The 24,910-nt window shown below is 44.5% G+C and overlaps 1 protein-coding gene across 4 annotated transcripts; it reads right to left on the bottom strand.

Moving 5' to 3' along the window:
• Positions 1-233: 233 nt before the first annotated feature.
• On the bottom strand, positions 234-23,677 carry LOC115344940 (glycerol-3-phosphate acyltransferase 3). 4 transcript variants are annotated; one of them, XM_030022995.2, is made up of 13 exons: positions 23,453-23,508; positions 20,045-20,145; positions 13,138-13,210; positions 7,597-7,867; positions 7,031-7,105; positions 6,459-6,548; positions 6,159-6,252; positions 5,611-5,726; positions 4,079-4,134; positions 3,506-3,591; positions 2,831-2,959; positions 2,254-2,333; positions 234-1,403 (listed from the first exon to the last, which is right to left on the bottom strand). In XM_030022995.2, exons 2-13 carry the CDS (start codon positions 20,123-20,125, stop codon positions 1,277-1,279), a joined length of 1,278 nt encoding a protein of 425 aa, XP_029878855.1. In that variant the 5' UTR covers positions 20,126-20,145; positions 23,453-23,508; the 3' UTR covers positions 234-1,276. The 4 variants fall into 4 exon arrangements, with proteins under 4 accessions (XP_029878855.1, XP_029878847.1, XP_029878864.1 ...); XM_030022987.2 differs by lacking the exon at positions 20,045-20,145 and having other exon boundaries at positions 23,453-23,677; XM_030023004.2 differs by lacking the exons at positions 20,045-20,145; positions 23,453-23,508 and adding an exon at positions 22,289-22,309.
• Between the last annotated feature and the right edge of the window lie 1,233 nt (positions 23,678-24,910).

The raw sequence follows: 24,910 nt of genomic DNA, 5'->3' as shown, positions 1-24,910 counted from the left end.
ACGAGTCAATCCTACTCTAGAAAGGATAAACACTAAGCCATATATACTCAGAGTCGGGGGGCAGGGGGGGCACAGAAAAAAGTCCGGTTAGAAATCAGTAAGAGCTCAACTACAGTTGGTCCTTAATGCCACAGTGACTGAAGTTTCCACAATCGTAATTTTAAGTTTTCAGGAACTATAACTGTTTTATTTACACACATTTAGAGAATAATATAAATGTCACACAAGACCCATTAGAAATATAGAATTTATTTCTCTTTACATTCAGACAGCAATATATTGTAGATTTGAACATGCCACGTCTTGTATCATAGGTGACTTACAGATCCTATGTTTATAGTTGTGACAGCTACTGCTAGCCCAGATCAACACAAAATGTGTTTCTGGAGTGGCTCTCTTGAGACCTTTAAGCCATTAGCAGTAATTTTTGCAGAAGGGTAGTCTTGAAAAAACACTTCATAACTCATCTGTCATAGTCTACATTATCCAGCTGCTTACCATATCTTACCTTTACAGCTCCAGATCTCAAGAAAGCAATTTCAACAGTAGCAGCGGACAGGGAGATTGAGGACTTGCCCCTTATCTTCCCTCAGGTAGCAGTTCTCAGTAAAGGCAATACCATGTTATAAGGCCACCAAATTCCTCATGTTCCATGAACTGTGCTTTTGGCAGGGCAGCTCCTTTCCCATCCTTTAGGGTCTGCAGCAGCCCTTGCTTCCCTTTCCCCCTTGCACATCCAGGTGCAAGCTAACCAAAAGAGTCAGTCTTGCAGTTTTGACAATATCCTAAAACATGTTAAGGCATCTACAACTAAAAGTCTGTGAGCAACAGGAAAAAAGACAAAATTTTGTTATGTTTAAAGCCTCAAAGTACCATGAACAAGAGGTATCTTCACAACCAGTGTCCTGAGAGCAGCTGTTCAGTGTACTTCGCTTCATCCTTACAAATTCAGAAAAATCATGGTTCTTTTTTCATTTTGTCTCTTAACTCTCCACACATTCAGCTCAAGAACACCAGGAGCTACAGTGCATCATCTCATGAAGATGGGGGGGGGGGCAGGAGAGTGAGAGGAGTAAAAAGGGAAGGGGAGATACAGAGACACTGCCCTTGGCAGGCTCTGCACCAGCCATACAGAGGATATGCATACACATAATGAGAGATTTTGTTGCTCCAGTTTTTGTGGGTTTTGGGTTTTTTTTGTTTTTGTTTTTTTTAATTAGAAACCATTATTCCTGCTAAGGCTGGTTGTGCAAAATTAATTCTCAAGAACCACCATTCAGTCTGACTCTGTTCCTGTAGACAGATTCCCTATTGATCCATTTCTCACTAGCATCTTGCTGTAGTTTTTCTGCTGTTCTTCTCTGAAAGTATCTTTGACTTTCGCTCGTTTCAGACCTCCATCCCTGGAACAGAGCAAGAGAGAAAAGTAACCCATCATGATTGTTACTACTATTGTTATCGAACTATGTATTATATTAGCTATCTTAGTCAACTCTACAGTCTTAGCCTAAAAGATTAAAGTGGTTTTTCTTCAGAACTTCTAGAACATCCAAGTTTAAGCATGTTTATTAAAACATTTACCTTAAGCCATAATGCTTATGCAGTCCAAATTTTGAGTTTAGCCCGTTAAAGCAGCCTACTCATGTTGGTAACAGGTTGCACCTACCATAGAAATCTTTGCCAATCTGGGGTGCTATTTCCCTAGACTGTAGAGGCAATCTTGTGCACCACCATAGTTGTCTCCTGCCTTATGTCATTCAGAGGGCCAGCTGGGCGTCATAGTTGAATCTGTTTGCCCATTCTCTTCATCAGAATCTTGCTCTCAAGTTTGTTTCAGACAGTCCTATGAAATCTAGGGTTTATGCTGTTACTTACTGAGGTAGGACACGAGAAAGTTGGAGTAGAAAGCCTCAAGCCCTGTGTTTTATTTTTTGTTGTTCAACAGTTTTGCCAAATAACTTCACTTCCGCTCCTTAATCTCAGCATGACTCTCAACATGAGAAACAACTGTGAAGGACCCTCTTCAAAAGCATCAAGTCTTTAGGTGAAACTCACTGCATGAGAGCTACATACTCCAAAGACTTTATGCATGTTTTTTATTTTTATTTTCACATACACATATGTGCTCCCTCGTTTTCTCCTGCGTGGAATAAAGTTATGTAGAATGTTATCTGTCACAAAGCTAAGGGAGAAAGCACCTCTCAAACTAACAACAGATAGTCCATGAAGCCTAACAAGGATGGCATCACTCACCAGGGAAGTTCAGTCAGTCCTCCTTGGCGAGCAATGGCTGACTTCACTCTGTTGGCAAACTGAACAGCATCTTCGCCTTCCTTCAAGGGTCATAAATTCAACATAACCAAAGCAGAGAGAAGTGAATTGAACAGACTTCCATAACACTTTTCATCTGCTGCCTCATCAAATTCACTCACTGCCAAACGATCCATCCCTTATCATGCCAACACGATCTGATGTTCCAATGTGATGATAATTTAGCTCATTTTTCCCCTAAAGTGTTGAAATTAGGGGAAAATTTTGCTCCCACAGGATGGAACATTAACAGCATTGCTACTGTGAATAGCACCATAGTTACTGCTATCCTTTACATATTTGATGCACTGCTGATGGTACCAAGCTGCATCAGAAAAAGCTAAGTCCAATCATATAAAGTCAACACTAACAAAAGTCCAGTATAAAACTCTGATTTGGAGACATGGGGTGGGTAGGGGTTTGGGGGGGGGGGGGGGGGAAGGGGGGAAGAGTAAAAAGAGGCACTTGCAGACACAGTCAGGTTCTTCAATAGCAATCAGTCAACCAGATGCTAGATTACCTTTCTAACCATTGGTGGCATGTACCACACATTGCAAACAATGGCCCAGCTGGTCATTAATCGCAGCAGATAGCTCACAATGTTATACTTGCTGCTGTTCCAGAATGCATCTCCAAACTGAGGATCATACTGTAAGGGATCACAACAAACAACTGATAAAACCCTTTCCCCACAGACCATCACAGCCTGCCTCAGATCTGAGGTAGATGCTTTCAGTCACATGCCAGAGTAAGAAAAAATTCACAACTGACATGTTTGCTTAGAATGAGACTTTAGAAAAAGTAGCCTGTGCTTACTAGCACTGCTTGTGATTACATGACAGAAGCAGCAGCAGATGTCACCCATTTGCCTGAACAGCCAAAAGAGCTAAGTCTGGTGCAAGCTGCATGCTTCTCTTCCCTTCAGCACTGGGAAGGACTAGCTGGATCTCCCTTCCTTCCAGCTTTCTGGAAGAAGCAGCTGACCCCACCAAGGACCTACCAGCCAGGCTCTATAGGCTGAAGGACTTCACTTTCTCATTTTGGCTGGTTATACTCTAGGAGTCATCCACAGCATGTAGCCAATTGCCAGAGCTACTGTGCTTTTGTTAGCAGCTGTGCTGAGACAGCTTCCTACCACCTTGACAAAAAACAGATCCCAAACTTTGAAATTCAGCAGCCAGCTATTTCCACTTACTTTGATTGCAACAGGATAGATTGTCCCTCCTATTTCAAAGCTCCCCTTCTTGAACATCATCACAGATGTGTTGTTTATGCAGGTGCCTGTCCAGAAGAAAAACTAAAGTCATTACTTCACACAGCCTACCACATTTCAGTAGCAATACTACATCAATGTACATGTCTTACACTCACTGAGAAGCAAACACAGGCCCTTTATGGGTAAGTTAAACATTTCTCCCCTGCTTACTTTCATTCTTTGTCCTGTGACTGACTCCCTGAATGAAGCCAGAACATGTATGAGACAAAAAGCACAAGGCTGAGGTTAGATCTGCAGGACAGTGAATTGATATTCACAGGGGAAAAGAAACAATCTTCCCATTCTTCTGTCTTCAGCTTCTGCCAGGAGACCCAACAGCCAGGGACAGTATTGTGTTGTCTTTGTGTAATCTCATATAAAAGATGAAAAATAGGAATGCCCTAATAAAATCTAAGCCAGAGGTGAAGATACATTTGAGCACCAGAAGCTATGAAAAGAGAACAGGGATGACATCTACGCTGAATGGACATAAGGAGCAGTTCAGCTTCTTACCTTCTGGAAAAATTAAGATCGGGAGTTTGCTTTTATCTGCCACATGTTCCCTGAGCCTGTGGAAGCAGAAGGAAAGCTTAAAAAACAGCTCCTTTCCACTCTTCTCCAGGCAGATGCATTAAAATATCTTTATGCATAACATTTGTTTGAAATCAAAACCTTTTACTGGACACTGATTTGTACTTGCTTTTCTGTTTCTGACAAACCTGAACCTTTGTGCAAGCCATCCATTAGGCCCTTGGTGCATTACACTGAAGCAACATCCTGTTTCCTTTCCTCCATATTATTTTAGTAATGACTGTCAGGGAAGTCAACAAATGTATGCCATTAAGTCAGTCCAACTACCTATGATCAACTCAGCCTGCAAGAAATTGCCTACATAAGAAAAAAAAAAAGTCTTGTGTAGTGGTCCATCCAGACTCTGCTTACTTAACATTTCTTAAAAAGAAGACTCCTAAATGCCTACAGCTCACACTACTTGAATAACACTTGGATGACTTGGCAGAGCTGTCCTGCTGTGCAGAGGCCAATGAGGTGGTAAAGAAGTTAACCTGACAAAATTAAGCTAAAAGTTTTTTAAAAATTAGGAAGAATTTCTATCACTGTACTACAGTATTCATGCATATGCCTTTGGTGATATTCTGCAAAAAACTGCCTTTGTAAGCAGCTCAGTTTTATAATTAGACACATTTTTACCACTCACCCAAACAAGCAAAGCTTGTTATTTCTAGTGGCTCACAATTTCGAATGAAGTCGAAACAGTTCATGTCACAGAAAGCCCATTTTTTCATCAGTACTTCTCTTCAGGAGAAAATCCCAGAATTTGAACTATCTTCACATCCTTTCAAAATGTATACCTGAATTCGTTATTATGCTGATGGATACCCAAATGAGATGTTTTGTGACAGTCTGCTGCAATCCAGACCTTACCAGAACCTTTGGTCTGAACCATTTCACCCTGTATAAACTTTTCAAGCCTTCCTTGGTGACATGGGAACCTGACATTTTGACCACAGTCTACTGTACCAAAGCCCACACAAGCAAGCATATTCAGGTCATTCTGAACGATCTGATTTGCTGCATACCACCCCTCCAACTCACTCCAAGATCTGCTGTTGAGCCACTACTATACTGACTGCTGCTACTCCCGCCTACAACTCTGCAATACCCTGCATCATTCCAGCCTACAGTAATGTGGAATTACAGATAACTCGTAACCGTGTGATTAGCATTTATAAGCAGCAGTCATCATTTGGAATAAGACAACTAGATATGGCTCCTGCTAAAAGAAGATGCTTTTGCAAGTCAGCCTTTTGCCCTGTCAAGATCCCAATGTTCCAAGTTCCCCGTTTCCCATTGCAACCTCATCACCTTCTTGGGCTTCTGTCTTTCCAAAGCTTTAATTCCTCATCAGGGTCTTTGATTGTTCAATGACTCTTTGGAGATTACATACCCAGGCGTGACCTCTCAGGCACTAGTAGGTACTGGAGTTACATTAGCACTGCAATCCCCTGCTCCAACCCACACCTCACCTTTTTGTCACTAGATGGCGGTCTTTGATTTCCGAGCGTTCAAACCAGACATGAGGACAGGCCTTGACTGTGGCTCTCTGAATAACTCCCATTAGTCCACCGTGAACCTGGCCAACCTGCAAGCCCAATAAGGTACATCAGCATATGAGACACCTGAAAAGCAAAACTTCCTCTTCTGCATTCCCCTCAAAAAAATCCAAACATACTGAAGACTGCAAACCAGGATTGGGCAGTGCCCACAAAAACTGTTAAAATGCATTCACTTGAAAGGATCGAGACACACGCATGGAAGCATATCTCAAGCATATGGAAGCAAATATCTGTATTTCACCAGATGAAGAGCCTAGCATTGACACTGCCAGGACAGCTTCACCAGCATGTAACTTGTCAACCAACTTCAACACAATTTATACTTTTCGCCACTGACTAGTGCTCAAGTTAACATCTCTACTGTGAAAGTAGAGTACTCCAGAATAACCAATACCCCACAATCTTTCCTTTTCCTGGTCTCTCCCCCTCTGCTGTGGTCATCATGGATCTCCTCATACCATTGCATAGCATCCATCATTTGTCAAAATGATCGCATCTATCGGTGATGTGTGGTTGGCAACACAAATTCCTCCTTTCTGAGGTTTGTTTTCCCTGCAATTACATTAATTTTTTGTTAGACTTCTAGTGCACTACGTACCACATTACACACACAACAGTTCCATAAAGCTGTCAGGTGAGTCAGCTTCTGGTGTGACATTAAGCTGCAGGTCAGGAAAGAGCTGCCCCATTTCAAATGGCATACTCACACATGAAGAAGAATACACAGGCTTTTGCTATCATAACATCAGCTCACTCACTTGTTATGGTAATGGATAGTACCAGACAGAGCTCTGACAAGGATGCGGGAGCACGTGAGGTGGACCACTTCACTCAGATAGTTTTTCACACTGAAAGAAATCACAGGCATCTGGAGCATCCTGGAAAGCAGCTAGACACACATGCAATATTCTCCAGCCTACTCAACACAACTCAGGGCTGAAATTTTCCTGGTACTCTGGAACACAGAGGGATATACCCAGCTCTACAACTCACTTGCTACAGCAGCTCAGCCAAGACATGTCACACCCTTGGTCTCACTTACCTAGACAAGGCTGTCATCTCCTCACTAGGTATTTTTTATCCCAGCACCATTATCTCCCATCCAACACTCCCTTTGAGTCTCTCATGACAGCAATAGGAGCCCATCCAAAATCACCAACCTCAGCCCAAGTTCAAAATGCCACTAAAAGCAAGGCCCCACGTTTGTGGGTGGAGTGGACTATCAGTAAGTAGTCTGTCACTTGTAAAATCTGTCCAGTCCTAATCTTGAGCTGTTTGCAGTGATGCAACTTGGCAAGTTTGTTCCTCACACACCACACACAGTACCTACCTGCTGTTTGGCAGCTGTCCTACCATTGTTGTCCCCACAATCATTGAGGTAATCCCAATGGCAGCAAGGGTAAAGCTACAGAAGAAATAGACGTTATATCAAACTAAGTAGTTTTGCTCATTTTAATATCACTTTCTCCTTTAAAATGGAAAGGGATTGCAGGAATTCAATTATTCCTCAGATACTTGAAATACCCAGCTCTCTAACAGTAATTCCCTGACACATTGCTCAAAATCATGGTCTAGCAAAGGCAGCAGATTCAGATACCCCAAGGCATATAGTTTTAGAGCTCACCCAACTTACACTAATGCTGCCAATAGACATGACTTAGGGGAAGCATTCACAGAACAGATTACCACTAGCCCTAATCTACTCTCCACAGTAAATGGCAAGATAAAAGTGTTCTGAATGGCTTCTTAACTATTCAAAGGAGAGTTTAAGTAGGTTCATCTTCTGTATCTCCTAATGCTGCTTTTGGGTTAAAAAAGCTGAGATGGCATTTCCCAAGAAAACGCACATTTGCATGTTCCCAGACTGACAAAATCCCTCAGCATCCATAAGCTTACCGTAGGGGCAGCAGGAAGCAGTACCTCACTATAACCCCAATAACCCATACAACAGTCAGCCTCAGGCTGATGTAGTGGAAGTTGACATTAGTCCGTGTGAGGAGATTCCAGGAGACCAGCTCTTCAGAGGAAAACCTTTGGGTGACTTCATCTTCCACAATGGCCTCAAACCCTTTTCTGCAGAAGTAGAATATGTCAGAGAATTCAAAGTCCACTCGATGCAGACGGGCGATTTCTTTCTCCATAGGTGTTTCATCTCTTTCAATGATACCTTGGGAGAGAAGGGGTAACCATATGAGGAAATGACTCTATACAGTAACAGTCATCCTCTAAATCTCTCGCTGCTCTGCATTACTCAAGGAGACAAATTTACTGTCAGAGCCCCTCCTACGGGTAGGAGATGGGTAGTTGAACATAGCATACTCTTCAGTAGGCCAGTTCTAGCTCCCCTTCCTCACATAAACACCTTGAGCAGCAAATATGTCAAGTTCTATTGCCTACTGAAGATGAAACAAAGAAGTCAGATGGTGGGAAAGGGTTTGCCAAGTCCTCAACTCAGCAACTTTATCCAAGACCATCTTATGCTTCCAGAGGAAACCAAGTGAGACCTTGGCCTTTCCACTCCCTTCTCCTGGTGCTCTGTGTATTTAAGAGCATTCAGTCTCCTGCATGAAGGCTTCCCTGTTCCCTAAGCCCATCTCTTGTCAGACATTATGGTGTCCCACAGCCACATTCAACTGAGACATGCTCTACTGCTACCTGCCAAAGCCCCAGACTGCAAAAGCTACCTGACATCTGTGCATGGACCAGCTTTGAACCAAATGCACCTCCCTCCCTTCACAGCACAAGTCTTTTCTATAAGCACAGACAGGAACACACTATTGTTTTGTTTTATTTTAGTTTAAATCAAAGAAAGAAAAACCCTCCAAAAAAACACAAAGTTGTGCCTAGACATAATTTAGTTCAGCACTAAGAGTTGTGTTTCAGTTGAACTCTGCCCACATAATGCCTGGCACTAGAAAAGAAGCCTGGAGAGTTCAGAATTGCAGTACAAATAGCAAGTATTCCCTCTCCTCCCCCCTTTTCATTTCTTATACTTATGGTCTGATAAGCACCAATTTCTCACTAGAGCTTTCAAAGGCAAGGACAAATTGTGTAAGCTAAATATAAAGATCAAGTAGCTGCTTTCTGGTAAGCAAGTCTGGCTTCAGAAATTGATGACTGAAGAAATCTAGAATAACATTTAACCAGAACCATCCCCTGAGACACTCAACTAGGATTACAGAGGTCCAAGTTCAGATTGCCACTCTGTCAGACACCCTCTGACAAATTGCATAATCTCTGTGCTTCCATGTTGAGATAAAATGAGAAAGGAGGAAGCACTCAACTGTTTCAAGCTACTAGGCACTTTCCCACAAATACACATCCCACAATGTGGAAATATGCATCCCAAAGAAGTCTTGCCAGCAGAAAAACTCTGTGAATGTATTTGCTGTGCAAATCACATGCAACATTTAAATTACAAATGACATAGAAAATCTTTGTATTGCACTGTACCATACATATGGGATAACACAAGAAGCTCCAAGATACAACTCCTTCAAATCACTGAGGCAAACACTAAAGAACAACATGCAAGAGAGATGTCACACTGCAACAAGACCTATTAGCACCTTCAGCTCTGAACTTGGCAGCCAGGACTTGTAATTCCACTAGCGGACCATCTCAGTACATTGTCCCACCACAAGCCTGGAAATATAAATAGTTAATATGGCACACCCAAACACCTGCATGCCCTTCGGGATCTAAATTGTACAAACATGCATCACATCAAACATCTAGCAGGATGGACTACACTTGTGTCATATTTTAAGCCCAAACCAGAGCTCTAGTTTGTGGTTCAATTTTTCTCTCAGTCAGTCCCTTAAACCTCTAAGCTGTGAAACATCCAGCCCACCTGTCTGCTCCATGCTGCTGCTGGGGTGGGAGACAGGTTGTAGCCAAGAAACTGGCCAGGGGAACTCTCCAGCACCCATCACACAAGTACCACTCTTCTCTCCAGTTCCCAGGAGAACTGGGAACACTTCCTCCTTATCCAGCCCCTGGTTCAGCATCACCCAAGCAGTTGGCTTCCCTGGCTCCTACTACTTGGCTGAAACCAGCCCAGGGTTCAAATTTAACACACTGCTGGCACAGGCTAGATAGCACAGGTGTAATGTCTTGCCTCACCAGCCTGCACTGTCATTGTCACATGACACCCCCACAGACAAGCTGCCCTGCAGCCTTGGGACAAGCTACTCCAAGCCAAGATCTCAGCAGCACCTGAAGGTATTATGAACAGAATTAAAACACATGCTGCTCAGGTGATGTACTTAGCCTTCTTGTAATCAGAAGTAACATTTAATGGTCTTTAATCCCTTGGCCATGGGCAGACCTGAGTTTGCCAAAGACAGCTAAAAGGCAGCATTATGCAGGAGCACAACAAACATCACTCTTAACAAAAAAAATCTGCAGCCACTGCTTTACTCAGTGTCACAGCACAAGCCCAAAGCCTTCAAGCTCACATACTCTAGTCAGCTAATCATACCAGGCTCAAATTTGACACTATCTATTTACAGTCACATTATTTGCATAAGCTCTTCTTTTAGTGGATGTCACTTTCAAAACTGACTACACAGCATTTTTGTGTTTTTTAAACCCACCAACTTGAACAGGACTGCCTTTTAACACAGTCAACACCCACACCGACAGCTGAGAGCTGGTTATTCAGCTGCAATGAGATAGACATCTAGCCTCCAAGTATCTGCTCAGCCAAGAGCTAGCATTGGGCCCGGCACATAAACATGCTTCCCTCTAACACAGAAGGACCTTGAGGTGACAGCACCAGCTAAGTCCCCACATAGCAACTACACCACCCAACATTTTTCTTGGGACTACTCCTTATCATACAACCAATGCAGGGGCACTGGCTGCCATTTCTGCCAACAGATGTGAAATACACTGGTTTTAGTACTGCAGAGAAAGGTGGTGTCTCCTCAGTCATGCTCCCTCTTGTCTTTCATATTGAGGGACACTGGATTTTAAGGTCTTTGGAGAGGACTATTTTTGCTCTGCCTGGGAACAGGAAAACTTGCCCATGCACATGCATCTGCAATGCTCCCTCCTATCCTGACCCACCTACTAGCGAGGACTGGATGGTCAAGAAAGATGGAAGAAGTGCTACACATTCCCTTTCAGCACTTAACACACATATGTGTACACACATATAGACACTTAACCTTTAGCCTGTTTTAATCAGCTACTCCATAATTCATTATCACTGTGAACTTCTCCCTCAGTAAATATTGTGTAATGTAGTTGGGCCTCTCCACCTGCTCATGTTTGGTCACCTCAGGGAATGCCAACTTACACACTGCACTGTTAGACCTACACCTGCCTTGGCCCTCAAGTACTTTCATCCGCATACAGGAACCCAGACTCCTTATCACAAGTCAGTCCTATGCTTAAAAAGCTCCCAAGAGCAATATACAGAGCACAGCTTGGCACTGCACACACCACATCTCCCCTGCTCCCATACTTTCTCAAGTAAGGAACAGTTAGACTCCAGCTTACTGCAGGAAGAGCCACCTACAGTGGGGAAAGGTTTTAATTTTAATTTCAAATATAAAAAGGGCATTAAAAAGTGTGCTTCAGGCTACCATTGCGATTGTGTATCCCCATCCACAAGACTGCTTGGACATGGCCTGCATGCAATCATCTATATGAATTACCTCAGGCCATTTTTACTATTACTAATGCTCCAGACAGTACAGTGCACTCAGATTAGTCCAGGTTCTGAACTACAGCACATATTAGCAGTGTACACCCCTCAGTCACACATACAGGGGAATAGGTACTTGTAGTTTTATGGAAAGATAGCTCATAGAACATAATCTACCAGCCAGGTTCTCTCTCCCTTTACCTTTCTTTTCTAGAGAACAAAAAACTACATGCCAGAACAATCAGACGTCTAGGAAGACAAGAGCTCCTACTGTGCAGCTAAAGCAGCATAGTTGGATCTCTTGCCCTCTCACTGACCCATGACATGATGGGACACTATCACTCTTACAGGAAGAAAAAGAATATCTTGCTGCATCACTGACAACCTGTGAAACATAGACAGCAGGGCACTGATATGATTTGGAAGGATCACTCACTTTGCCTTCCCCCCACCCCCCAAAAAAACCCCCACAACTTTCAGGACACTGGTGAGTGATACAGGACATACTTTTTTCAGCCACTTTAAAATCAGCAATTAAATAAGACAAATTTTAACCTGTTTTAAGAGCTGCTGTGCAGTAACTCCAGTTTATTATTACAGATGCTAACTGACAGTTGGATCTGCTACCATTAGAGCCTGTTTCATGCCTGGCCTGCAGACAGTACAATGCCAATGTTTACAGCATTTATAAGGATACTCCTTTGGAGATGAAATGTACACGACCAGTTCAGCAGTTCAGTCCCCATTACCGTATCATGTTCACATGAGCTAATTCATAGAATCAGGAAACAATTGACTTGTCTACTAACTGGCAAGCTAGTCCTGTTTCCAGCTGTGCTGCCTGAGGGACCACACAGAAAACACTGACACTACTGTCCATTGCTGACAAAACCAAACAAATCAACAGCAATACCAAGGCAGTCAGGAACCAGGAGAAAACAGAGCACTAGCTGCAGCGCCTTGTCAGCCTTCCCCTATTTCCTGGGCAAACTCATATTGCTCTCACTGCAGTTACAGCTCCAAAGTCTTACAGCCAACTCTGACCTAGTACAGCTTATCACGACATATGCACAATATGGGTTAAGATATAGTAAAAGAACTAATTTCAAAATTAGGCTAAAGGAAGAAATATGAAGCAACTCTTCAGCTGTCATTCTACAGATGAGTGTAAGAAGTTCATCTGGCAAACACTGAGGTAACTCCAGGGGGCAAAAGGTGAATAGCAGCAGACTGAAAAAAAGGAACAAGTATAATAACACCACACACTTCCACCCAGCAGTCCTACAACAGAAAAAGCACCAAGCTTGGAAAAGAAAAGTGCCATCCACTAAACATTCAGACCTCCTCAGAGATTAAGTGTACTCCAATGCTGTTAGGACTGAGACAGTTGGCCAGCAGCCCTGCAAGCAGGGACCTAAAGACAGATTTCAAGACAAAAATCAAGCTCATAGTGTAACTCAAAAATTTCCCTCAACTGAGGATAGTCTCCATTTTAAGCTCTACTTTGTTTTGTTAAACTTAAAGTTATTTCATACCCTTCATTTAATTTCATTTTCCCGATATTTCAACCATTCAGTATAAACCAGTAAAAGCAGCATGTCAGGAACAGTTCTTGTCACAGCAGTATTGCAAAACAACTAGATGTAACAGTTAGCTTGTAACCACCTCACCTCTTCTCCAGTTCTCTCATGCACACATCTAACTTCTCCATTTGAAAAGGACTCAGTTCCCCTACTTCAGAACATTAGTCTTATCAATTTGACTTCATCCCAAGCTCTCACCATTAGCAGCAGGAGACTTTAGCATCTGTGGCTGTGGCTTTTTGACACCTTTTTCTATCCGTATAGTGGCCCACTGTTGAAGAGAAAGAAAACATTAATTTCACAAATGTAGTATTAACTTAAGAAAAAAGTCACCTAAAAAAGCAACACGTAATCAGACAGGTTGTGATTTTAAAAGAATATCTTCACCAGGTAATCATCACTCATATTCCTCAGATGTGTCCACAAACCCATACACAGTTCCTCTCAGGAAACACTGCCTCAATGTATCTAATAACCAAAAGAGCCACTCAGGGCTAGTCAGTCTTTCCTAACTCTGCTTGCCAGTCTTCAGAAAGCCAATTCAGTGCTCCACAGATGTTTCAGTTCCAGTTCAGATACACAGCTACCAAGAGCCTGATAGACCTCCATCAGACTTGCTACTTGCACACCAGCCACTGAGTCATGGCTGCATGGGAAGCTCCAGGAGCTGAGCTAGACAACAGCCCCTGAGCACACAGCACATGTTCACAGAGCCAACAGACACATCACAACTCAGCTTGTGTTCTTTCAGAGTAGTTTCACCATACTGAAGCAAAAAAAAGTCCTGACTGGGTTAAGTCAAACTGAGGCCTGCACACAGCTAACTCCAGTAAAAACCAAAACAGCATTTGCAGTCATGGGAAGTCTCATTTAAGTTCAGCCTCAGTCCAAAGAGGATTGCACCCAAGATTTTTCCAAGCTGAACAAAACTGAAATTTGCCTTGACTCTGCAACTGCTTGTTCTTGGCATTTTAGAGCTCTGAGCAGCAAACAGGCCGAATCACTGGCTCTAGTGTACAGCTGCAGAAAGCCCCTTCCCCTGCCCTTGGGAAGGGCTGTCAGCTCACTGGGGTTAATCTGCTCTTTTCTAGTGGGTGGGCTGGGAGAATGAGATTGAAATAGGTGATAAAGTAAGCTCTGCTCCCCAAGTGTCAAAGCTTCCCAGCAGCTCTGCTCCCTGCAAACCCAGTGGCAGAACAACATGGGCATCAGGAGACTTCCTCTCATTTCCAGCCCCAATGGGACTGGAGCCAGTTTCACTTGTTCTTGGGCCAAAAGGCCTTCTTGACCTTCAGCTGACTCAGTTCCACACAGTGCTTTTAAATAGCCTTTCTACCTCCTACGTCAGGCTTCATTTTTACTGGGTTAACAATTACAACTCCTTTGCCACCCCAAAACCTGCCTGTGATGACAGTATAGACCTTTTGGCCTGGATCCTTCCTCTCCCTATGTGGCAGCTTTGCAAATGGATTGAAAGCTCAGCCAAAGAGGACTGACTTCATGGCTCCCCGTTATGTGCATTAATTCCTCCCCCACAAGATTTAATCCTATTTCTAGGAATACTGTTATAATAGGCATTTCCAAGACAGACAGGTGACCTGGCAGAAATAAGCTCATATCAAAAGATCAGGATATTACCCTTTTCAAACCTTAACAACTTAAGAAGTATCAAAGGCATACTTTGTTTTAACAGAATACAGATGGTCCTCACTGGTCTGCACTGAACGGACCCAGACCAATGCTAAACCATGCAGTTTCCACCTCTCCCTTTCAACAGATCTGTGGGGCAATCAGGGATGCAGTTCCCTTTTGAAGGGTCAGTATCCTGACTCATGGCATTATCTCCACCACACAATTTCCCAGAAACAGCCAGGACTGCTTACGGTATCAGGTCTTGCTGAATCACAACCTACCCTGCCAATATATTCACTTGTTTTCTCAGTTCTGATGCTGCTAAGGCAATAGCTGTTCCAGGAACTAATTTTACCTGTAGGAGTAACTCAGTACTTTCTGGCTACACATCATCCTCAGCAGTTCTATAGCCATAAGAGTTCTGGGAAATACCAAAACAAAACATTGTTCAAGGAAGAAACTATTCACAATACCTCAATTTCTTCTGCTAAATGGTTTTGGGGGTACATACAGACCAGCAAATACATTGACACAATCATTCTCTGACCAGACTTGAACCACTGTATTCAATGAATTAAAATGTCCGTAAGCAGGCAAGTCACTTATTACATAGAAGAGTAAGAACATACTTGGCTAATCGTCTCAGCCACATGCACTAGCTGAGAAAGTAAGTTTTCATCTTCCAAATCCTCTCAAACAGGTAATCAAAACCCAGCGTTGCCATGCTTTGCAAACCCTGGAAGAAGAGTTTGTTTGGTGCACAGAAAGAGCATGCAACACTCCCTTCACAATGCTCTTGCTACAGAAATACTGCAGTTACAAGTTCATGCTAGACAGTGTCAACAAGTTTAAGCCTCAGCACAAGCCATGAGGACACAAGCTATTGAGACATGCCTTTGTAATGCTCAGAAGCTTGCAACATCCTACTGTACTACGGTATCTTTTGACACTTTGCTATGCAAAGGAGGCAGTGGACTCTTCCCAAAGCAGACAGAAATTGCAGGGTTGTGTAACCCAAGTAAGTTTCTACTGCTTAGATGAATATATCTACCCTATTCAGAAAAGTACATTCCTGCTTCCAAAGTAGTCTGACCATTGGTCCACAGGTTCATCTAACTCCAGAAAGCTGCAGTACCCCACCTGGGGGATGGGGAAGCAGGGGCAAAGTAGGATAGTTCACTTTGCCCTCTACCCATGCCTTCCCAGGAGATGGGAGCACTGCCACAAGCTTGATACCAGTGTGGTATCTTGTACAAAGGTTGCACAAAGCATTCCAGGGAACAGCTGACTTGTGTTCCACAAGTCAATAGTTAAGGCAGTTTTACTTTTGGTGCCAGATCTCCCAGGGGAGTTAAGCATGCTTCATAACACCAGCAAGGATGAGACCAGCTCCTCCTCTTGCTCCCCTCTTCGCCAGGAGCCTTTGGGCATTCAAAAGGGCCCATGTCTACCAGATGCTACAGCAAACCAGTTTTTAGTCCTGTATGTCAGCTTTCTTCTTCCCTCAATCCATCATATTTTCAAAAACTATGCAAGTTCCAGCAACCAAGCAGCAAGACATTTTTACTTAACTTTATTTCAGGTGTCTGAGAATATGTGGAAGGATTAGATTAAGTAAAGGCACTATCATCAAAGCCAAAACTTGAACTTTGATCAAGTGAAAATCTTGTTTATATCCAGTTTGGAAAACAAAAAAGACACCACATGCAGCAATGTGAGTCATTTCCCTTCCTTCCTGCTAACTAGGGATTTGCACCATCCATCACCATTTCAGCTGGTTCCCATGGTAAAGAACAGCTTTATGCTACAAAGAGCTATCACAAGGTAAGCTGAGCCATCCCACAGAGGGGAAAATAATGTGTTTGTGTATTAGAGATCAAAAAGCATGAAACAAAATTATAAGCCATACCCTCCGTTCTACTCAGAAGATGAGCAAAAAGCAGACTGGCAGGTCTTTTGGATTTATCACTTATCAGTAACACTGACACAAACCTAAGCGGCTTCTCCCAGCTTGCAAGCTGGTGCTGAGCAGGCAGTCTCAAGTACCTTGGTGCAGACCTAAGTCTTTAGCAGGGATTCCTGAAGCAGTTTTGGGGAATCAGTATAAAACACCAGGCTCCTGAACAGATTAAAAATAGTTCTGCAGCTGGGGCTATCCACTGAACTAACATGCAAAGTTAGAAAGCAGCATGATCACAGAAACTACACAAACACCATCATAGGTCTGATTTTGAAATTTTGGTATTCCAACTGGTCAATACAAAATAGCTTGGATGCTTCAATCACACAAGGCACAATCTGAAGATACCACACTTTACTAGGCAAGGAAAACATATCAACCTTTCCCTGAGGTTTCCCTCCTCATCCTCGTATGAAGGACTTCTAATTTGTCAGCATATTAAAAAAAAAAAATAAACACACAGCAAGTCAACAGCCTATACAAAACGGCCAAAAGATCAATTTCACTTATGCATCACTAAGCAATTCCCACATATATAAGATTTATGCAGTACTTGAGAAAGATCCTGTTAGACTTCAGAGGCAAAAAAATCACACATTATTTACAAGATTCAAATGTCAAAAAAACTTCTTATCTCCAGATATCTCCAAAGCCAAGCTTGACATGTTGTTTCATGAAAGCACATCTTTGTTAGGATCAATCACAAGTCAAGTTATTTGCAACACTTCAGGGACTTGCCCTGTTTTCCTAAAAGAGCTTTGCCTTTCACACCGTTTATCACCTTTACATCACTTCTGGCTTAATAGCAATGCTTGACAATTATTCAGAAGAGGAGAGAATTACTGACAATGACTGAAATCTGCAGTGATATGGAGTTAGATCACTGGTGTTCCCCTATTTAAAGGCACTGCCAGGTCATGTTCAGAGCAAAAGTTTACATGCTTGTGCAGGTGAACACTCCTCCTTGGAGGCTCTCCAAACCTCAGTAACAACAGAAAGATTTCATAGCACCTCCCATGCAATGCTACATTGTTAACACAGCAAAATCTGCATGCCAATTATTTGGTGGTTTTATGCGAGGAGGAGAGGAAAATACCACCAAGAGAAGCAACCATTTCCAAGTGAGGGCAAAAGGTCCCCTAGTCTCCCATGCCATCTTTTCCTCATTCTGATGGGATATCCTTGTCACTGCCTCCAAGCAGCTTTCCAAATTCTTCTGCACACACGAGTTGTATAGCAAGTCCTTCCTGGTGGACAGGTATCCAAAGAACAACAAAGAGGCCAGCTTTACAGGAAAACACCAAGGGCACCAGCAACAGAAATGCCAAGCAGCTTCTTTTACACCAGCTTCGCAAACTGTTACTTTAAGGCAAGCTCTGAATACACCTGCTGTTATTTAACAGCATTTGCTTATCAACAGTATCAGAAATCCCAGTGTTCACATGCTGCAAAATTGAGAGCAGTTTCAAATCAGAGTTGTTGACCAGAAAGATGCTGTGTTAATTAGTGATGCAACCCCAGCAGTGGGTAACGACCAGTTCTGCCAACCTTACCTATGTGCAATGAGCCCTGATTATTAAATCTGTGGAAAACATACATAACAGCCTTCATAGCACTGGGGTCTAGGTGGATACAGCCCAGGGATTTACTTCAAGATTATACAGCAGATTTGCTAAAACACTATTCCAAAAGTCAGTCCAAGCCCTGTAAACAACAGTACGCCATTCACATCAGGCACATCTCCAAGACATGCTTCTTGTTAACATCTGAGCTGGCAGTCTTCAGAGTTACTCTCTCACTTCAGAGCTCTCAGTTTTTCTTCTGCCCAGCAGTCCTTGAAGGACACCAACTACACAGATAGAAGCCTTCACTGACACTGCACAATGACATTAGTCAGCAAAGCTTGCTTCAGAGGGCAGTGAGTTAAGGAGGAAACAGTCAAAAACCCACAATGATTCACCTATTTATTAGCATGCAGTCTCCTTCTCCCTTCCCTGCCCTTATACCCAGCACCACATGCAATCCTGATGGTGGCTCAGGGGAAGAAGCTGCAGCCCGGCATACTTGGGACAGGACATAATAGCCCATCCCACCTAACCTGCGCAGCTACCACCTACAGTTTGACCACAGGCACCAAAAGGTCCTTTTTTCCCCCACAGGTATATTATTCTCAAGTTTAGGTCCATTCACATTGTCAGGATCATCTGCAACGCAAGTAACTTCAGCTTCACCTCCTAGCTACTGAATAACGTTACACCCCTGTCTAGCAAAAGCACGTTCACTGCAGGGTAACATAATAAGCCATTACAAATTGCTTCTGTTACAAGGGGCCGCTATTCACCCCAGATGGATCAGTTAGAGAATGTGAAAAACACATATGACTTCAAGCATCTGTTGGGCATTACAGCACAACCGGGAAAACCAAGAAATGCTTTCTCTGATAACTGCAAGCCCCACAATCAAAGAGCCTCGAGAGATCCGGGATGGGGCAGGGGGCATGCATTCAAAGAGGTTGCAGGCATCAACAAACCATTAGCCCAAAAATACAGAGTAACATGATGTTAGTTTATAGCCAGGCTGTTTCTTAACACAAGTGTGACTTAGTAACTTCACTTCCCTCAGGCTAGCTCATTTCTTAAATATTTCACAAGTAACATGCACCACACAGTTAAAAAATACAAAAAAAGTTTTCCCATTAGAAAGAGCAAGCAGGGCAGTCTGTACAAGTGTTGCTGACAAGTCAAGCCTACTGTCTCAGGGAGCCAGGCACACCCCAAAAAAAACCACCAGACTGGGAAAAAAAAAACCGGAGTATTGGAATTAGTTCTTAACAAGGTGAGCTACCATCTGTCAAGCAGAGATCATGACTCAAGGGGGCTCATCCCTACTGCCAAATATATAGGCACACAGTCTAAACTAGTCCTCCAGACTTTCTACAAACTTATGGAAATAAACAGATTGCTCTGTGGGCCTTAATGAAAGACAAACCACTTTCTGAAAGGCTGGATTTCTCCGCTGCTTGGAAAGAAAGCTCGAATGGCATGCTTGCAGGGGCCTTATCAGCCCCAAATCATAGTAGAGCTTATAAAACAGGCAACAGACTAAGACAGAGGAAAAATGAGACCAAGAGGTAAAGATGCACTAAGTTTAAAATTGGAAGCTACCTGATGATGTTTCAAAACAAACAGGGAGAAATGCAGCACGCTGTGATCATCGCAAGAGGCAGTCCCCAGCATTCGAGCAATAGGAAAGATTTCTGTGGCAAGTGATTTCACAAGCATTAGCATGGCAGGCGACTAGCCCGTACTAGCTCCTTGTAGGAGCAAACAGCTGCTGGAGATGCTTTTGTAGCAGTAATCCAACATTTAAAAAAAACATGCTAACATGGTGCCAGGGATCCTTCTATTAACACTGAAAGGGAAGCCACAGGCAGAAGCGAGCAGTTTCCTGAAAGTTTGCTTAGTTTGGTACAGCAATTCAGAAGCAAGCTAACGTACTTTAAGGAATACCTACGTGATGGGGGATGCAGGTTTTGTAATAGCAAGTAGTCTGCCTGGTGTACTGCATTCCTCTGGTATTAGCATAGCTGGTCATGCTTTTCTGCTCTTTTTCCCCTTAGCACAGAGAAAAAAAATATAATCACATAGGAAAAAAATATGTTTACATACTCCATATAAAGCTGGCGATCCCTAGTGCAGTACTTAAGGGTCAAACGCAACCCACAACGCAACCCAACAGAAGGATATCGTCAACACTGCTGTCTGTACATGCAGCATTTTGCTCAGAAGCATGCGCCTTGCTGAGGCAGACCAGCATAGAGAAAAAGCTATTGTGCACCAACTAATCTCCCTTGTCAGTGATGTCAGGTAGCCAAAGTACAAGAACATTTTGTTCCTAAAAGGAGCTTTTCGCCTCCCTTTTCTTGGGCCATGCTTGCAGCACTGGAAACAAGCTTCTGCCCTCTGAAACAAGTGGGAACAAATTTATTTTTATTGGCAGGAAGAAATTCAAGCACAAGTCCAGTATCATCTGCAACTTGCTCCGTACCACAGCCTAGATGACAAGTGAACAGAACACCACAGACTCATTTTTATATGCCTTGTTTCATCTGACATGACAGTGGACCAGCAGACGTACCACAGCAAACTGTAGGCTCTCCATCTACTTAGTCCCTGGACTATGGGTGCCCAAGTTGACAGACTTGGACCCTCCAAACAGGTTAGCTTTAATAAAACACATGTTATTCCCTGACAATATATGCTGTGTAGGAAACAAACCTCATAGTCACTGTGCCCTCCCACTATGCCAACATGTGGGATACAAACAGGCAAAGCCAAAGAGCAACTGGGTAGCCACTTTGCAGACAGTTCCTGTGATCTAGCCCATCAAAGAGGCAACCAAAGCAGCAGCAGCACCATCCTGACCAAGCACTCTGCAGGCCAAAGAGCCTACCCTCCTGCAAAGAGACAAGGGAGACTGCCTGGAAGATCCAGAGCTGGAAGCCAAAGAGGAAGCTTCAAGGAAGCTATTAACCCAACCACTGTGCTGAAAAAGGTCACAGCCATCAGAGACTGCAGCATCCTGTGATTCAACATAGCCACAAAAGAGACGACTGCTTCTCAGGAGAAAGCCTGCATACTCAGGAAGTTTCAGACACCCAGGCAACTGCACAAGGCTAGCAGCTATGTATTTAACATTTTCCATTGTTAGCATGATTTTTGGCAGGGAAAAGTCAGGTGCGACAACACATATCTTCAGGGGCTCTTGCATGTGCTGCTTGGAACTGACTGGCAGACTATCAGCCTGTCTGTCTCAGGCTGCTAACCAAGACAGACTTGTAAGCCAAGGAACAGGAGACATTTCACAACAAAACACTTTCTTTCAGGGATTCTCCCCATGCAGGTATTCTGAAGGCATAAAGAATTCACAGACAAAGCAAGGCCAAATTGAGATAAGTAGATTACCTAGGTGGATTGAGCTTCTTCACTCTCCTGCAGCAAGTCCAACTTAGCAGACTCTTTTCCTCAGAACACTTCCCAATTTGTCACTGTCTTTTCTTTTATATATATATATATATTTTAGATATATAATATTTATGTACAATATAATTGTGTATTAATAACATATATTTTAAATATAATGAATGGCATGTAATTCCAGAAAGTATTTCAGGCAAAAGTAATGGCAACTCTCAAGATAAGTCATTATTTCCTCCCTTCTGCATCAGAAGAGCTCTTACAAGTTACCATCATCGATATGTCATCAGCTGCTTCTCCATACTTCTGCCCAAGACATTTTGAGTCACTTCTTGTCACAACACTTGATGACACTAAAAAATAATGATTAATGATCTAAGAATAAAGAATGTAAATTGTGGTTAATCACAGGTGAAGGCAAGTCATCCAAACAAGACTATCTTACTAGGCCATCTGGATTGCTCCCTCAGGCCAGTGTGACCTTTACCTCCTCAGCTTCTGCTATCCAAAAATTTTTTTCCAGTAACAACTGCATCTTCTACCCTTAACAGTTATCCTGATACCATTCAGGACCCCAGAAAGTACTTCAAGCAGGTTCATTCTCATCAAAAGCCTTAAAACATTTTAACTTAAGATCCACTTAACAGATACCATTTTTATTAGGTGGCTGGTGGTTTGTTTTTTTTTTTGCCGAGCATCAAAGATCTTGAAGGTATTGCAGTACATAAGCCAGGTTTGACTGAAAACCTCATAGAACAAGACGAAATTAGACAAAACCTACTTTCCATAGTCACATACTGATGTATATTGCATTGCCACAGACTATGCCTTGCATCATTTTACTTTTCCTCCATACAACTGTTTTGTTGCTTTGGGTTCCCCTCCTCCTTGGAAAAAGCATAATAAAGATTTAAACTAAATCACTTCCACCAGCCATTTTAAAACACTCCTCCTCACCACCACTATGAGCTTCAAAGGGAGTGTTTTCACACACACATGAGCTATGCCCCATCCAGACAGCAGTTCCTTTGTGAGAAACTCCCTTTCCCAGAGAATTTGGGGGAAGATGGCAACTGAGGTGCTGGACATTGACTCGGATGGGAGTCCACATCTCCGAGCATCATCACTCCTGGCACTTGCCATCGTAGGCACTGGGCATGCTGCCAGACATTTATACCCTCCAAGAGCGTGACCCAGCACCATTTCTCTCAGGTGGGGAACAGCTGACACCAAGCAGAGACAACCGCGCCCAGGACACGGTACAGCCATAAGTAACAAGGTTTATTTTGCGCTCCTGCAGGTTCAAGGAGGGCACACCAGTCTGCACAACCACTAAATTCACACAGATCCAGGTTTCTGCCTAAAGGCTTGAACTCCAAAACTACAAATGGACACAGATGATGCCAAACAGGATGTAACCTACCCCCTCTCCTCCACAGCCCTCGCTCCCCAAGGCGGGTGGGGGGCACAGACGCTTCTCTGGGCTCCCCAGCCCTGGACAGGGCCTCACGGGCCCGAAAGACCATCCCCATCCCCTCACACCTGCCCGCGGGAACTTGCCGCCCGCGCCGAGGGCCCGCCACCGCCCCGGGCGCGGCTGGAGGCGGCGGCGGAGCAGTTACACTTCCCCCGGCCGCAGGGAGCCCTGCCCGGCCAGCGGAGCCCGCCAGGTCTCCTCCGGACGTGGCACAAACGTGCCGGCGCCACTGGGCGGAGGGGCGCCGCCAGAGGGGAGCAGCCCAGGCCGGAGGAACGGAGGCGGGCCCAGGCCCCCGAGGGCGCCCCCCGCCTCACGCCGGCCCCGGGCGACACCTCACCGGGGGCGCCATTTTGGAGTCCCCCGCGGCGGCGGGACAGGCCCCGCGGGCCGCCCCCACGCCCCGCGCGGCGCGACACAGCGTGTGGTGGAGGATACGGGGCTGAGGGGACGGCGGTCCCCGCCTACCTCCAGCGTCTTCACCAGGACCCACATGTAGGCCTCGGAGATGCCCAGCGACACGCCCAGCGCCGAGGGCAGCACGATGAGGGCGAGCACCAGCGCTAGCCACACCGCGCCTACCCAAGCCACAGCCGACCCCACGTCCTCCATCGCGGGCACGGCCGGACGCTGATACCGACTCCGCCACTAAGAGGGCAAGCGCCACCTCCCGCCGCCCTAAAGCCCCGCGGCCGTCCCCGGCCCGCCCCCGGCCCGCCCCGCTCCGCCCGCCCGGGGCCGGCCAAGGGCAGCGGCGGGGGTGGCAGCACCGCCCCGGCGCTGCGTGAAGTTGGAGGGAGCTATAGGCATTTAATTAAGTAGATGTTTCTACAGCGAGTGTCTTGTAAGGGGGAACAGAGGGTGCTTCTTACCGAACACATCCTTTTGGAAGCACACGGCTAAGGAGATGGGGCTTCGTCTTGGGAGGTGATGCTTGGAGTACGGAAAGCAGCTAAAAAGGGGCTACGTCCACACCAAAAACTCCTCGTGTGGGAAAAACGGCTCCAATGGAGCTGGACGGGAGGACGGCAGTAGTGCCACAGCGACCGTTGTTCTTCATGGCAGATGCATGGGTGTCGTGGTTTAACCCCAGCCAGCAACTAAGTCCCACCCAGCCACTTGCTCACTCCCCCCCTGGTGGGATGGGGGAGAGAATCGGAAGGGAGAAAGTGAGGAAACTTCGTGGGCTCAGATAAAGACAGTTTAATAGGTAAAGCAAAAGTCAAGCACGCAAGCAAAGCCAAACAAGGAATTAATTCACCACTTCCCATCGGCAGGCAGGTGTTCAGCCATCTCCGGGAAAGCAGGGCTCCGTCATGCGTAATGCTTACTTGGGAAGAAAAACGCCATCACCCCGAACATCCCCCACTTCCTTCTTCTTCCCCCAGCTTTATATGCTGAGCATGACATCATATGGTAGGGAATATCCCTTTGGCCAGTTGGGGTCAGCTGTCCCGGCTCTGTCCCCTCCCAGCTTCTTGTGCACCCCCAGCCTACTTGCTAGTGGGGTGGTGTGAGGAGCAGAAAAGGCCTTGACTCTGTGTAAGCACTGGTCAGCGATAATGAAAATATCCCTGAATTATCAACACTGTTTTCAGCACAAATCTAAAACATAGCTCCATACTAGCTACTGTGAAGAAAATTAACTCTATCCCAGCCAAAACCAGCACAATGGACAGGAAAGCCATAGGAGGCCCAAAAATAGCAGCTTGGGAATTAAAAGAGAAAAAGAAAATTGGGGAAAGCTCCTGGATCTGTGAATAGTAAAGTAGATAAAAACAGCTAAAAAAGCAAAAAGGGACAAGGTCTGCACTTCAGCCAGCAGCACGCTGGCCCATTTGTGTTGTGTCTTATGCCTTGAGCTGGGAAGAGGAGGGATTCACTGAGGGACCAGCCTGAGTGTACCCAACCAGGCACTAGACAAAT

The sequence above is a fragment of the Aquila chrysaetos genome, chromosome 1 (genome assembly GCF_900496995.4).
Source record: "Aquila chrysaetos chrysaetos chromosome 1, bAquChr1.4, whole genome shotgun sequence".
NCBI classification, from domain to species: domain Eukaryota; kingdom Metazoa; phylum Chordata; class Aves; order Accipitriformes; family Accipitridae; genus Aquila; species Aquila chrysaetos.
This window is presented reverse-complemented; position numbering and strand designations above follow the sequence as displayed.

Excerpts from the sequence above, each read along its gene's own strand:
- LOC115344940 (XM_030022987.2), bottom strand. The coding sequence starts at position 23,596 with ATGGAGGACGTGGGGTCGGCTGTGGCTTGGGTAGGCGCGGTGTGGCTA. Across the intron at positions 6,549-7,030 it reads GGACAGCTGCCAAACAGCAG|TGTGAAAAACTATCTGAGTG; the intron begins GTAGGTACTGTG and ends GATTTCTTTCAG. Across the intron at positions 4,135-5,610 it reads CGCCATCTAGTGACAAAAAG|GCTCAGGGAACATGTGGCAG; the intron begins GTGAGGTGTGGG and ends CTGCTTCCACAG.